General features: G+C 33.1%; 1 protein-coding gene across 1 annotated transcript; it reads left to right on the forward strand.

Annotated features, from left to right (window-relative positions):
• Positions 1-14,674: 14,674 nt before the first annotated feature.
• Positions 14,675-16,821, forward strand: LOC131048300 (flavonol synthase/flavanone 3-hydroxylase). The gene is made up of 3 exons (XM_057982199.2): positions 14,675-15,212; positions 15,699-16,029; positions 16,226-16,821. The coding sequence occupies exons 1-3, from the start codon at positions 14,728-14,730 to the stop codon at positions 16,475-16,477; spliced, it is 1,068 nt and encodes a 355-aa protein (XP_057838182.2). The 5' UTR covers positions 14,675-14,727; the 3' UTR covers positions 16,478-16,821.
• The last annotated feature ends 283 nt before the right edge of the window (positions 16,822-17,104 follow it).

Here is a 17,104-nt window from a genome sequence, read left to right on the forward strand (position 1 = left end):
TTATATTGTTCATTATAAAAACAACACTTACGATGAAATGAAATGAATTGTATTGTTCATTAAATAGCCATTATTAACCATTGTTAATTATTGGAATGAAGATTAAATATTTCCATGATAACACCACACACAGATGAGCAACAATTTATATGATCGAATATCAACTTCTGTATATATAAAAATGTCGAATGATTACAAATGTATGTCCATACACAAATATGGCATAAACACCAACTGAAACAAAATGTATGTCTAAATACGTGAATGTATGTCCATATACAAAATATACATGCCAACTAGACATGTAAGCATCCCAAAACTATCTATAACATCCTAAGCTGCTGATGGATCATCAAAATTGATCCTCTTCGCCGCATTACTCGGCTCTGAAGGATCCTGCACAAGAAAAACAAACCACGATTAATATTAGTTATATTATATAATTCACATTCAAAAAGTTAACATAAAAATGAACTATTTAATTGAACTATTCATGTTTACCTCATCTCCACATTTTCTCTTCAGCTTTGTAGGACTCTTGATGTATGTCTTCGGTAGAGGAGGTATGTTTTGGAATATTTTCATAAACAACCCTACATATGTTTAGAAACATGACATTGATACAAGTTAGCATATAATTGTCACTGATAAGAACAAATTATATCTACTAATCAAAAAATAAAATAAACACACATCTACTCGAGGCATCTCTTCTTCTTCTTCAGGTATACTGGGTGTAGTCATCAAGGATGTGAAGCCAAGGATTCTCTATATATATACACAACAAGTATATGAAACTATCAATCTATGTCTAGACATGTATAATCACTATAAATTATTTAAACTATTCATTCAATCATATTTGCATTCAATTACCTTTCCCTTGTCTCCAATTGTACTACCAGATCCTACATCACACTGCACCACACTCGTGCTGCTTGTGCCCTACAAGAGTAAAATAAGATATACATGCAAGTTACTACATAATATAATTAATACAAATATAAATGATGAGCATGTATGTACAATAAAATACAAATGACTAGGTGCAATAATATATGTACCGTCAAGATATTGAGGCCAAATGAAATGGCCGACAAGGTGCCCTCCTGAATCTATCTCAACTCATCCTCAGTCATCAACTGTTAAATAGACCATGTAAATAAAAATTAGTACTTAATATTATCTAATTTATAAATATTTAATTAAAATATAACATGAACTGTGAAAACACAAATCTTACCAATACATCATCAATGTATGATGACGGTGCCCTCCTCGCCTCTAGTATGTGAGGGACTCCCTAGGGTATCCTCCAGTTTGTGTAATAACCTCTGGTGCATCATGCATCTCATGCACCTCGTAATCTACACTGTCCGCAATAGGATCAACGGGCTGTCCAACTGGACCCAAGCATACGTGCCCACACATGACACAACTATGGGACACGCATATGTGTGGAGCCGAGGATGACATGTCAGCACCACCCGATGCACCGCTACCATCAAAAGTAGGCTAAGCTACTGACGCAGCCTGAGAAACCAAAAGGCTACTCAAAGAGTGAATAGCCGATATGGTCCATGAAGCCGCCTCACAAATGATATTAGGATGCTGAACTGTAGGTGGGGGATCAACAGGAGGAGGGGGGGACATATGGGCCTTGGACTACTCTAACTACCCCAGGTCTATTTTGGGGCATACCTAAACCTACACCCTGGAAAGGTTGGATGTCAAAGTAGTTCACATGTTTCTGTAAAACAAACTCAGCATACAATTTTTTTATGAAATAGAAGGTGATATCAAGATTGTTGTTGGGTGGTTTATCGAAAACCATCCACCAACGATCCCAAAAAATTTTCACAATCCCATCATTTGTGCACCATTTGATAGAAAGTTTTATTTTTTTGGGATCTACAGGCTAACCAGTACGAGGATTGACAAATAATGAGGCGATTTCGGCTTTTTGATATCTCAAGATCCTTGATATCCTTATACGACAAGCCATCTGCATATTTTTCCTTCATAGAATCTCGCCACAAAAGGGCGGCATCGTGCTCCTCAGTCATGGTTTCCATACTTTTTACGATCGACATGAGAGGATCAAACAATGGGTTTAGACGAGGGATCCTATGATATACTTCTGCAATCCCCCTCAATTCATTCAAATTTTATGCAATCAAATCTTGAATTGAGGGGGGGGTTTAGCAAATGGGGGTTTGGTTGTTGCAGTTGTGGTTGGTCAGTGTTTTCATTGTTATCTCCCATTTTTAACCTAATTGAATGTAAACAATTAAATTTAGTTAACAAATTTAAACAATTAGGTATTTGATTTCAAAAAAACCTAGTTTTCATGAAAAAAAAACATATTTTCAATGAAAAATCAAATAAACATTCACAAAAAATAAAAAAATGAATGAAAATGATTCAAAACGACAAAATTCTTACCTCTAAATCTATTTTTTAGCAATTTTTTGTCAAAAAAATGGATATCGGAAGGGGCGGATATCGGATTTTGACAAATTCGCGCGACCCGTGAGTTAAAAATGACTCATGGGACTGTCACTGTCTAAATATAAAAGTTTCAGAAAATCGGATATCTGATTTCAACACTTAAATTATTTTTAAATAACATATATAATATAATAATATATTATATAATATATTATTATACTATATAATACATATTGTATTATATTATATATATTATAATATAATATTATATTATATTATATTATATTATATTATATTATATTATATTATATTATATTATATTATATTATATATTATATTATATTGTATTATATTATATATAATATAATACAATATTATATTATATATAATATAATACAATATTATATTATATATAATATAATACAATAATATAATATAATATTATATTATATAATATAATATTATGTTATATTATAATATAATATAATATAATATAATATTATATTATATTATATTATAATTTAATATAATTTAATATTATATTATATAATATAATATAATATTATATTATATATAATATAATATTGTATTATATAATACGTAACATATAATATATTTTTTAAATTAAAATTACAAATAAAAATCGGATATCCGATATACGTATTTTATCAAGCCAAGGTGTACTGACACCTTGGCTTGATATCGGATATACGTATTTTATCCGATATCTGATTTGCATAGGTAATTACCAGGCCAAGGTGTACTGACACCCAGGCCAAGCAAAAAGTCAATACGAATTTTGTGTTTTTAGGCAAGTGAGGAAGGCTATTTTTTTCACATCGCCACTTTTTGGCCCCCCCTTGATCCTGCACTAACCCTTATCATTAGTGATCTTATAATATAGATTATTTTCAGCATTACCTTTAGTGAAACCAAGCTCCAAAAGATATTTATCCAATCTTGCATACCAAGCTTTAGGGGCTTGTTTCAATCTATATAAAGCTTTCCTTAACCTACAAACCATGTTTTTATCATCTGAAAGTGAAAATCCATCAGGATGCTCAATGTAAACTTCCTCTTCAAGATCTCCATTCAGAAATGAACACTTAACATCCATCTAATAAACCTTTAGTTCTTATGGGCATCATAAGCAAGAAATAATCTCACAGCTTCAATCCTAGCTACCAGAGAAAACATCTCATCATAATCAATTACTTCATTTTGAGAATATCCTTTACAAACCAATCTAGCCTTTTTCCTCACAACTTGTCTATCTTCATTCAATTTGTTCCTAAAAACCCATTTAGTTCCAATAACATTCTTATTTTTAGGTCGGGGAACTAAAGTCCATGTATTATTCTTTTCTATCTGATCTAATTCCTCTTCCATATCTTTCATCCAACATTCATCTTTACATGCTTCAATTACTGATGTCGATTCAATTTGAGAAATTAAACATACCCCATCAGCTTCCAACCTTATTCTTGTCATCAGTCCTTTATTCTTGTCTCCAATGATCTGATCTTCTGAATGATTTAACCTAACATACTTAGGACTCTTCTATTTTTTTGTTCCTCTGCTCTGATACCAATTGTTAGACAACTGCAAATGAACTTGATGAACTTGAACTATTAGACGCCATGGGATCTTCCTCAAGTGCTTAAGATTTTGCAAAGAGGATCAGACTCTGATACCAATTGTTAAACAACTTAGATAACTGGTGGATAACTGAGGCGGGCGGTGAATCAGTTGTCGACAGATTATAGAACTTTAAGCATTAAAACCTTATTACCATAATACATAAACCAAATACCGAAATAGAAAATATAATAGTTAAGCACAAATATAAGCCACAAAATATTTACCAACCATCCACAAAATATAACACCAAGATTTGTACATGGAAAACCCAGTAAAGAGATAAACCACTGTGGGAAGCCTACCCACAGTCAGATAATACTTCTGCAGTAAGTATGTGATTACAAAAGAGGGGCTTGCACATGCAGGAAGACCAACAGCCTAGAGCATATTGCTCATCACAAAAGGAGCCTCACTAACTACAAAATAAATCTAGACTACAATCCGAAAAGAAGAGTGAACTGGAAGAATAACATCTCCTATGCCTAAGTACAGTTATGGTTAAGCTCAGTACCATAGGTCTTAAACCTCTTTCACCAACCCAATTCTATCACCTATGATTGAACAAAACCTTTGCATATTCATTACAACCTTATTCGCACACAAATAATTGCATAACCCCTAAAATCATAGACCCATGATCTACAAAGAGATCTTACATCATATTTATACCAACCTAGGACCTAAACAATTAGGTCAACCTCCTAAAAGATAATACAATAAATTTAGAACATAAACCCACAATCCAATGATCAACCAAGTCAGCCTAAGACTGAAACAACATAATCCAATAAATAAATCCAACTAGTAATGCATCAGGATCATCCACGAACACGTTACATAAACTGGTCCATGACCTAGCAGAATAAGATAGCATTAGGTCCAGTCCTAAATGCAACACCACCGATCAATAGGAACATGAAAAAGATAACCAACAACATCCCAAAATCCATCTAGAATCCGCAACACCACTTATCATGTGCATCAAAAGATCTTCAACAAAGCTTTGTCAGTAAAACCCTTACAGATGACCAAAAGGCTTACAAGAACAAATGATAGCTCCTGAGTCATCAAATTCTGAACCAACTGATCGTGATACGCATCTGAATAGCATGAATGAAAAATCTGACCCAATTCCACAAACCAAAGCATACCGGAGTATACCGGATCAATATCATAATCCAACCACTCTATCGAAACCTACCAGAAATCGATAAACAACCAAAACAGTTAGTGTTTCCATCAATGACAAAACATCAACACAACACATAATCAATTCCTCCAATTTTCCAACATAGTCTTTACTGGTTTAGTCAAATACCAACAAATTCCTACATCTACAAAGCAGTGATACATGACATATACATATATATAATAACATGCAAGTGATAAAAAATCGCAATGACACATCTCGCTCGCAATGAGTGATGTGATATTGTCCCTATCACGATGATAGTCATACAAAAATCAAACACACCATAAGATTAACTCATCATAGGTAACCATGAAATAGGGTCAGTACATCTAAAACGTCATCAAGTGCATGATCAGTATAATCCATCAATACAGTAAGGCATGTAAAATCCACCAATCATATGAATACATATAAGATCCATCAACACCTATACTCATCAAATCACATGATCAATAATGATAGTACCATCATCCACATAAACCATCAAAATAGCACCACATAAGTCATCAGATTATCATATGTCCAAATAATGTCTAGCATCATAATGAGTATCTGAAATATAAATAGAGTCACGATCGCAATCTAAAATATCATAAAATAGTATCTACGATATGAATAGAGTCATAAGCAATCATCAAAGTATCATCAATATGTCTAAACAATTCTTATTGACTCATAGGTCAAAAGGTAAACTGAGGAGGGACACTACAATTTGTCTACTTGAGAGACAAGTTAGGGGTATCCACCCCTCCTATTGAGAACTAGATGCATTAAGTTGCATCGATCTAGTGGATTTCATAGCCTTATCTTTTTATCTAGATTGGTGTGCTGGTGCTGCTACTTTACTTGAGTAGTCTGTGTTTTGGAGAGAGTTTATTTTTTTATTTTGAGATCTTTGGCATTGTTATCAAAGGGGGAGAGATATCACGTGAAAAAATGCTTTATATGTCTTGATCTTAGGGGGAGTTTGTTGGCAATAACTTGTTTCTTTGCATTGATTGTTTTCACATTCATATGTTGCCATCAGTGACAAAGGGGGAGATTATTGGATATTGTTGGTCATTGTTGTTTCTAGGATATGTTGTTGTCATTTATGCCAAAATATTCTTGTGATTTTCTTTGGTGATTGCATTTTGGGAAGATCTTATGATCTAGTTTGTAGTGTTGTTTTGTTGATCACTGTTTTGCAGAGTTCGGTATTTCCTTTGGTATATTCCAGTGTGATCAAATATTGTGCTGATACTTTGGCATATTTCTTGGGATGATCTTGTATATATTCATTTCAGTTGGATCGTAATTTGGTGCTCTAGAAGTTATCTTTCTTCATGATAGTTGTTGATTGGTTGTGTTCTTGAGCTTTCAGATGTTGACTTATGAAGATTTGATAAGTGGTGTTAGTGCAACTGTACCTGATGATTCTAAAATTCTTGCTAGTGTTTCCTAGTCGCGTCTTATTGTTTTTGGTGATTTGCATTGATCGTTGTGCGAGTTTTTGGTGGTTTCTATCAACCGGTGATGATTTTCGTGTTATGCAGTTTTTCTGGTGGTGTGGTGTGTTGCGGTTGATCTTGGCATGATTTTTGGTGGAGTTGAGCATTTGGGAATTTGATTTAGGTCCATGTTATGCTATTTAAATCATTATATTAGTCCGGTGGTCAATCTTTGTATCGTGTGTTGTAATTTTGTAATTGAGGGTTGAGGGTTTAGCCGACCTTGTTGTCAAGGTTGACGACTTGTATATATATAGGAGATATATTCATGTAATTTAGGTGTCGATGTTATGTCTGCATTATTAGAGAGAGAATTATGTGCAAACAAGTGATTTATCCTTCTATGTTGAGTTTGAGGTGAGATTGGTGTTGCAGGGTAGACATTTGTGCTTAACCAGAACTGTGATTAGGCATTTGGAGATGCTATTCTTTTAGTTCATTTCTTTCAGATTGTAGTTCGAATCTTATTGTAAGTCAGTGAGGCTTCCCTGAGGGTTGTAGCCTTCCAGGCCATTATATTTGAGCAATGAGCTCTAGGCAGTGTGCATGAATGCATGTACATTCCCCATTGTAATATCTACACATACTACTACAAACTATCATCTTACTATGGGTAGGATCCCATCGTGGTTTTTTCCTTAACCGGGTTTTCCACGTCAAAAATCTTGGTGTTGTGTGTTGTGTGTTGTGTTGTTAATTTGCTTATCTATTTTATCACTACAATTTATCAAATCTATGTTTTGTGATTAAGTTTGGTATTCTGGTGAAGACTAATTCCCTCCCCCCCCCCCCTTCCCCCCCCCCCCCCCCCCCCCCTCCAGCCCCTCTCAGTCTTCCTTCTTCGTTGCTGCTAACAATAACTATATTGTAACATATGAAGATAATAATGTCTCAATTTTTGTATTTTGGAGCATTAATTTTTTTACTTTAGTAAACAAGTTAATATAATCATACAATTTTTTAAATTTTTTTTCACTATTTATGTAAACATACTAAGACTAGCACTTACACCAAAAGAAGGTGCAATGGTTTTTCTTTTTATCTCTGACTTGGTATGCTCTAATTTAGCTATATTTATTTATTCTTTTGATCCACGTGCTCCCTTTCTCTCACTCCTCCCATCTCTTTTTATTTACACTATGTTTTCAACTTTACATTATTTATTATTCCTTTGGCTCTTTTCACAGAACATAAAGTGTGATCCAAAATGTTGATGCAAAAATAATGTACACAATTGAATCTAGAAACAACTATATCTTATAGACAAATAAAGTGATAGAGAGAAGTAATGGAAAGAGGTATAAAGAGATGGAGGGGGAAAAATAGAGATAGAGACAAAGGGGGAAAGAGTGAGAGAGATAGGTGATAGAAACAAGTAATAGAGAGAAGTATAGAAAGATGAAGATAGATAGAGAGGAAAAAATATGGAGAGAGATGCATAGAGATAGATATAGAGAAGGACATATAGGAAATGTATGTGTAAAAGAGAGAGAGGGAGAGAGAATGAGAAAATTATTAAATTAATTCTTAAGAAAATAATTGCATAAAAAAATAAACAATAAAAATAAATTTCAAACATAAATATAAATTTAACAATAAAATAAATACAAAAACTTTAAATATATCAAAATCCAATTTAACTTACCGAGCAAAAAAATAAATCCAAATTAATTTAATCTAATTAATAAATAAATAATTCAAATTAAATCTAAATCAACAATTAAAATAAAATAAACTAAATAAAAATAAAAATATATCTAAATATTTATAGTAATAAAAGTAACTAAAAATATTAATAAATAATAAACTTATTAAATTTAAATAAAATAAATAATAGAATAAATTAAATTAATATCAAAACAAAGAAAAATAAGACTCCAGCATCAATAAGACTCAAAACAAAGTATGCATTAATTATTCAAACCTGCTAGTGATGTTAATCAATAAGACTCAAAACTTACTAGTCCAAGCTCCAAAATAATATTTTATTGAACTAGTTTAAGTCTTACGCCGTATATTTTAATTGACTGCATTCAAAGTTCAATTTTATTACTTCATAATTTTAAATAGATAGTTCATTATTTCTAGCCTATATTTTTGTTTTCTTGATATAGAACTATACTAGAAATTGCACTCAGGTGTGCAATGGGTATGCCGAATAGAAGAAGAGTGGGAAAAACAATTTATTTAGAGAAAATAGGAGAAGAGCAACATAATCTAAATGATAAATGTAAAGAAAATGTACATTCAAGCAAGTCCTTAGTAAGAGTAGTTGATTTCAAACTTTAAAGAACAATGGGAAATATAACAATTGACAAAGTGGCATAGTGTGACATAAATTTGTCGTATATTTTGAACAAGTTTAATAATTTAGCATATGGAGCTCATTCATTGACCACCAACATCAATTATTTGGAGTGAAATATAGGAATACAATGAACTTTTCCAATGTTTGATAATACATGCTTGGTAAGATATTTATAAGACTAAATACATGTGGTATTGATTGAATACCAGGCATAGTATAAGTATTGAGAAAAGAGAGGATTGAACAAACCTAGAGGTTTTTGTAGTTATGGTTGACAGGTTGAAGAGTTTGTATTTGATAATGTTGTCAAGCATGCCTCTTCTTCCTTTTGGAGAGCAAAATATGAGCTTTATTGCATTCATGAATATCTTTGGAATGTGAAGGTAGGACGTATACAAAGATTTGTAAGTTCTCGAACCCTTGAAACAGTTGTGAATGTCAATTCTTGGCAATCAATGTTGTCAATGTCGATTGTCACTCTTTGAAGTGTGATCCCTTGTGATTTGTGTATTGTTAAGGCCCATGCCATTTTTAGTGGTATTTGACATCGGAGACCATGACTTATTGGAGTTACAAGGATATTTTTTGGGTTGTCTTGATCCCAAGTTGGACCTATATAATTTTTCAATTGAACAACAACAAATAAGGGAAGTTGAGGTGGTTCTTCACCATCATTATATACAATTGCTTTGACTTGTCCAAGTGCACCATTTACGAGACATGTTTCCACCCACAAATTTGTACATAACATAACTTATTGGCCAATAAATAGGAAGATCTTAGATTGAAGTTGTTCTTCATCTGGATTTGAGGATGTGAATCCCTTAAGTTGTTCTGCAGTACACAGGGCAATAGGCTTTGCTAAAGACAATAATATGCATTATTATCTTGCTGCCATCTCTTTTGTGGATGGTTGATATAGGGGAGATGGATAAAACTATTCCAATGACATCTACAAGGGAATGAATAGGAAATGATTGTAACAAATCTATGCTCTTAATGTGGAAGCTATGCTTGGGTATGGTAGAGTCTATGCATGTGGAAGGAGTTACTGTTGATGAGGTGTGGAGGATTATTTCAAGAGGGTTTGTGGAGCTACTATATTTTGTGTTGGCCACTTTAATCCATCTATTAGAGATCATATATAGACTCTCAAACTAAATAGCATGGTAGAAACTATCAACAAGTTCATTAAAACAAGTTACATGTATTTCAAAGCCTAACTTGTCTACAAATTCAAAGCCAAATACTTTCCCATCGCGTTTAACATTTTTAAATTCATGAATTGGGGTTTTTGCCAATGCTCGAACCTCAATGGACCATTGTTTATGGTATGGGGTTAGTGCTTTAATGGCAAGTGTTTCGAAAGGGGCCATGTTTGGTATGAAATGTTTCGTAGATGGAGAAGATTCCAATGGGTCTTTGGAGCTACTTGATGGAAGGTAGGGCAAAACTTGGAGGAAAGGAGTTGGAGTTCCAATGATTGTTACTTTGTTAAAGAGTATATCCAAGCTATCTAATAGGATAGTCCTACAATAAAATGAATTGTATAACTCAATAAGGAGATGTGCTAAATGAAAACTAATTCTCAAATACACCAATATGAAATTATACATGAAGTAATTTTTATAAAAATGACATTTAGAAAATATATATTTTGTGAGATTTTAGAGTACTTTGGAAAAACAAGTTCTAAAATACAACAATGTGAATCACTAAATGGTTCGAAAAGTATGAAAGCAACATTTGCAAAATATCTATTTTATAAAATTTGAGAGTCGTTAAAGGTCAAATAATCACATTATATCTATTTTGTCTAAAGGAATTAATAACCTAGAAGATTAGAATACATAATACTCAAATGAAATGTAGTCAACTCAAAATTTATAAATTTACATCGCCGTGTTACTTTCGTAGGAGCTAGTGTCTGACATCTAGTGGAATTAGATGCTAATGCAATTCAAACTTTATTGAAGTATGGAAATATTGTGTAAAAAAATCTTCCACCTCGTCCTACATATCCAGTGCTTGTGAATGAATTTCTAGGGAAGGACCAAAGAAAGAAACCTGTGTGGAGTGGATGTGAGTGATAAAAATGATTGTTGGTATTGTGTTGTGTTAGCGGCTTAAGAGTTCAGCCAGTGGTGACATAGATCTCAAAGTATGCAGTTCTTTTACGCACCACTATATTATATACGTCTTTGAATACCATGTGCAACACTGCTTTAGAATTGTACAACTATAGTGGATGGAATGATATTTTTTTGGTTTTTTTTACTGTACCAAGTCTTCGAATGTTCACCAATAAACCATGAAATGAGAAAGATCAAACATGATATGTCAAAGCAGACATTAGCATGGTATAACAACCATACAAAAGTTAAGTATCACAGATAGAGAGAACTATTCCCTATGGTTGTCTAGTGGAAATGTCAATCACTAATCCCAAGTTTAAAATGAGGGTTTTATGCACATCTTTGTGTTATGTCCTTTATAGCAATGCTTTAGTTTGTAGATCTATGGCAAAGGAACACAAGTTTTTTGGTTTTCTATACTCTCTCAAGTTGCAATAGGTTTATCTGACTATCTATAATGAAAGCCAAGCCTCTGTATTAGGCTTGAATTTTGAAAATTCAGACGGGATTAGAAAAGCTAGAACCAAGAGGAAAAGGCCTAAGGGTTTAGATTTAAATACAGGCAATTATGAAACATCAACCATAGCCTCTTTTACACATGTAATCTAAAAACACATTCAAGAATGAAACTGCTTGCTCAGTCAGAAGTACTAAAGAAAGAAAGAAAAGGCTAAGCTCTGGTTTGAGAATTGCTTCTACTTGATTTTACTGTAAAACAAAACAACAAAACAACCTCTTCTAAATGATTTCACTGTAAACCAAAACAAGAAAAATCCATTACGTAACTAATTGCTTACCTGTTATGAGAAGATAGTGCACAATTGTCAAAGCTTTCAACCGATACAAATATCTTTCTCCAATCTACTTTGTAAAAGATGTATTTATACTAGCAATTGCACCTTGGTGTGCAATGGGTACGCCAAGGAGGTGTGGAAAGTAAAATAGAAGAATATGGTCTATTTTTGTATGCATTTGTGTTGTACATGAGGTCAATAGGTAAGCCATTTAGTAAATGATGTTGTTTGTGCAACAAAAGTCTCAATGGAGAATTCATATCTTCAAATAAACTATGCATCCACTTACATGGATCCAAACATGATTGAAACAAAACCTTTGAATCAGGGAGATAATTAGGCTCCATTACCAATATGGTCCTATTATATTTGTAATGGGGAGAGAGGGAGAGGAGGAAAGAGAGGGATAAATAGAGGGGGTAAGAGTGAGAGAGTTAGAGAAGGGTAAGGAGATAGAGCTAGGGGATAGAGATAGAAAGGAAGATAGAGGTGGAAGAGATAAATATGTAGAGAGAGAGAGAGAGAGAGAGAGAGAGAGAGAGAGAGAGAATCATACCAGGTAAAGAGATTCTACACAATGATCAGTCATCAAAGATTCAATTGAGATTTTTGTGTGTATTATGGCCGACGATATAATATTGGTGAAAAGATAGCCATAAATTTTTTTTTGGAGATATTGAGACCGTTGGATCAACTGTCCAGCTATCATATCAGTCGTACGTAGGAAGGTGTACTAGTTGTATGGTTTTTTCTTTATTTTAAAAGTGGTGAAGTTATGAACCAAACTGTTGAAGGGGAGGAAACAGTGCAACACAATTGATGGGAGGGCAATTAAATTTTACGATTGAAAAACAGTTATATGCTTAGGAGAAAAGATTTAATAATTTTTTTAAATTGGAGGATTTTATATCATTTCAAATATGAGAGCATGAGTCTATGTTGATATCTCTTTGATTTCGAGTCAAAAATTGAGGGGTCTCCATTTTGTCAAAGTTACAAGCTTATCTTGATATCTCTTCGACTGAGAGTTAATTACTCAAAGGGGTTAGTGTTTTAGGGCTTAGGATTTAGGGAGTCTCCATTATGTGGAATTTGCCTGGGGCACAATACAATTCCCATTTCTTATATCATACCTTTGAGGATTTGAGGCTTGATGGATGACATAATCAAGGAACATACCATCACCCTCACCAACTATGCTCAACTAATTGAACTACATTTCTTTTGTAAGACCCAATAACTTGATCAAAGAAAAAAAATACCAACTTGTTGAGTGCATTTTAATAGTTAAGATAGTATTTGAAGATTAAAATGTTTTTTTTTCTCAAAATAGAAAGTACCAATTTTAAGTTGGTATTGAGGATTGCGAGAGTTTAAATTTGATGAATGTATGATTATATATATGCATTTTTATCATAAATAGAGTCAAAATTTTAGAAATGCTATCTTATGAAAAATGAGATTTTAGAGAGATTGTAACTTTCTTTTATAAGATATATATATATATATATATATATAATTTCTTAGTATTTATAAGGTGGTCCTATGCAAGAGTGGTTGTATAGTTTTTGTATGTCAAAGTGGTCTCGTTCTTTAAGTTTATTGTTTGTATGTTAAGGTAGCCTTATATTTTTAAAAGAATAAAATTTTGCATTGAAAAGTTTTGGATTAAAATTGTGTATTGATTTTTTTACCTTTCTAGTAGTACAATTAGAACGGACTTGGAAGCCTCCTGTCTCTAAATATGGTACACATTTCATAATCTTCATCTTCGATTATAATAAGTTTGTATAGGGACACTTATCTCTACTTCTACGCACAATTATCTCTACTTCTACGGACAATTCCACATGCTAAGTTGTCAATTCATAGAAATCAAATTGGAGTGACCCAAACCAAACCCACATTGAACGCTGGAATGAGACATGCTACAATTGTATTTGAACAAATTGAAGATGTCCATTTCAAATAAGAGATGCCTTCGACTTGATTAATTGAACTGTTTCCACAGTTTCATTGTAAGACCATGGAATGGGAAGTGGGTGGACTTGACCTTTCATTTAAAATTTTCAATAAATCAATCAAGACAGTTTCCCTTTCAGAAAGTTTCATAACTTTATGCAACAGTTTTATAATCATAATATGAATAAGTTCCAGGTGATACAAGTAATACAGATGAATTTGTCTTGAGTGTGTTTATTGCCTTGACCCAAAAATGCTTAAAAAATTGCAGGAAATCGATTTCCATCACTGTTGTAGAAAATAAGTGTGAATTTTCAATGCATGTGATCTGAGGAAATCGATTTCCATCACTGTTGTAGAAAATAAGTGTGAATTTTCAATGCATGTGATCTGACCCAAAAATATAGATATTTTAATAATAGTTGTCTGACGTGCAACTTGAGAGGTATATAATCATAATATGAATAAGTTCCACGTGATACAAGTACTACAGATGAATTTGTCTTGAGTGTGTTTATTGCCTTGACCCAAAAATCCTTAAAAAATTGCAGGAAATCGATTTCCATCACTGTTGTAGAAAAGAAGTGTGAATTTTCAATGCATGTGATCTGACCCAAAAATATAGATATTTTAATAACAGTTGTCTGACGTGCAACTTGAGAGGTATTATATAATGTGAATGATGATATTGTTTAAGGTAGTGTTGTGCAAACATTAAAAACCTCTGAAAATCGAAGCTCAATTTGTTGTAGCAATGTCTGGCATAACAAGTGTCAAGAGCTTAGCAGAGAGGGGAATCCAAACAGTTCCATTACAATATGTCAGGAATCCAGGAGAGGAGATCTTCAATAATATTAATTCTTCTCATGCACAGGACGTCCAGATTCCAATCATTGATTTGCATTTGCATGGCTTAAATGTGCAGCCTCTGAGCAAAAGTAGTGTAGATGAAATTTCAAGCGCTGCAGAAAAGTGGGGTTTTTTTCAGATTGTTAATCATGGAATTCCTGAGTCTCTTATTGCTCGAGTACAAGCTGTGGGGAAGGCCTTCTTTGAGCTTCCTATTGAAGAAAAGGAATTGTATAAAAGGGAAGGAGGAGGGAACAATGCTGGGTATGGCAGCAAAGTAGGAATTTCAGCTGATGCGAAATTAGACTGGAGGGATTCCTATTATAATATTGTGTGGCCTGTTTCGCAGAGAGTCATGAGCAAGTGGCCCAAACAACCTTCTGATTTCACGTTGAGTACTACTCTCTTCTTCATATGCATATCTACGTACAGGATTAATGATATCCAGTTTTTATATTCCTTATTATAGTTTGTTTGTTGTTTTTCGGTTGTGTTAAAGTTTTTCGTCAACGTTTAGGATCACGCTCTATGATCTATAATAATAGAGAGTTAGAGTATTTGATTCTGTTGGAGTTTTTGCATCAATATTTCGGATCACATTCCATGATCCATCGTGAGGATAAATAATAATAGAGAGTTAGAAGAGAAGTACTGATAATAGAGAGTTAGAAGATTTGATTGTGTTAGAATTTTTGTCCTAATGTTTGTATCACACTCTATGATCTGTCGTTAAGATAAACTAGAGAGTTAGATGAGAAGTAACGATGAATCAGAAAGTGTGATCTAAAATATTGATGTAAAAACTTTAACACAATCGAAATCAGAAATAACAACAAACTACAAAATTATTCTGATTTGCCTTGGGTTGTTTTGCAGGGAAGTGATGGACGAATACAGCAAAAAGATTTGCAAATTGTGGGAAGTTCTGATGCAGGCACTATGTGGCGGCCTTGGATTGGCTAATGAAAATGCTCTTGATGAGGCCTTGGGTGGAGAGAGGAAGGAGATTCATTTTACCATAAACTACTACGCGCCCTGCCCTCAGCCAGAACAAGTGATTGGCTTCTCATCTCACTCTGATGCGGATGCCCTCACAATTCTCCTTCAGGACCAAACCCCAGGCCTACAAGTTCTCAAGGGTGATGAATGGATTAATGTTCCCTGCATCCCAGGTGCTCTCGTGGTCAATATTGGTGATCAAATTGAGGTCAACGTTCTCATCTTATCTCTAGACATAGATATTTCCACACACCATCTTAATGATTAAGAATTTTAGGTTTAGTTTAATGTCTCCTACATAGATATTTCCATTTACCATCTTAATGATTAAGAATTTTGCATTTAACTTTTGTTCTCTTAGTTTAACGTCTCCTTAACAGTGTGATGTTATTTTTGCAAAGCAGATATTGAGTAATGGAAAATACAAAAGCATTGAACATAGGAGTTTTGTTCAGAAAAACCATGTGAGGATGTCATGGCCCATGTTTTGTACTCCATCTCAAAATGTAATCATCTCACCTCTCAAAGAATTGATAAATGAAGAGAATCCTCCATTGTATGCAGCATCGTCCTTCCAAGAGTATCTGGAGCTGTTCTTCACCAAAGGATTGATTGGCAAGGATCATCTCACCGATTTCAAAAATTCATCTGCATAGGAATTGATTTAAGATCTTTTCTTGTATCCAAGGGACGAGTGTTATCTCTTTCCTTCTTTCTCTAGCTCTTAAATAAGGAGATTCAAGAAAATTATTTCTTAGAAGTTGTAGGATGGCATAGACCAAAGAATAGGGGTGCATCTATGATATAGTTTTAGGTGTGATAATGTTGTAAGGGATGATTAGTTTAGACTATTGGAAAATAGATTGGTGCTAGGTAAATCAATCTATGACTAAGTATTAGAGTGGAAATGAATCAAGACTATAAATATGTATTTATTGCATACATGCAAATGGCATAAAATAAAGATGTAAAAGTGTATGACATGCACTTTATCATGTACACTCAATCTCCATCTTGGTGTGAACATTAAAATGTGTTTACTAATGAATTATTGTGTATTTTATGATAACTTATAACTAAAAAAATAAGTAAATTTCTTGATATACATATAGTTACAACCTTTTATTTTTTCTTTCTTTCCAATATTATAATGTTGTCAAAATAATATTAATAAAATGAATTATTTATGATATAACAAGTAATGGATATTATTGAGTAGTTTTCTAAAGTTAGCTATCACTACTCATTATTGAGTGTTTTTCTCGTTAGCAATTCAAACTAGG

This window comes from Cryptomeria japonica, chromosome 9, assembly GCF_030272615.1.
Source record: "Cryptomeria japonica chromosome 9, Sugi_1.0, whole genome shotgun sequence".
In the NCBI taxonomy this organism is placed as follows: Eukaryota; Viridiplantae; Streptophyta; class Pinopsida; order Cupressales; family Cupressaceae; genus Cryptomeria; species Cryptomeria japonica.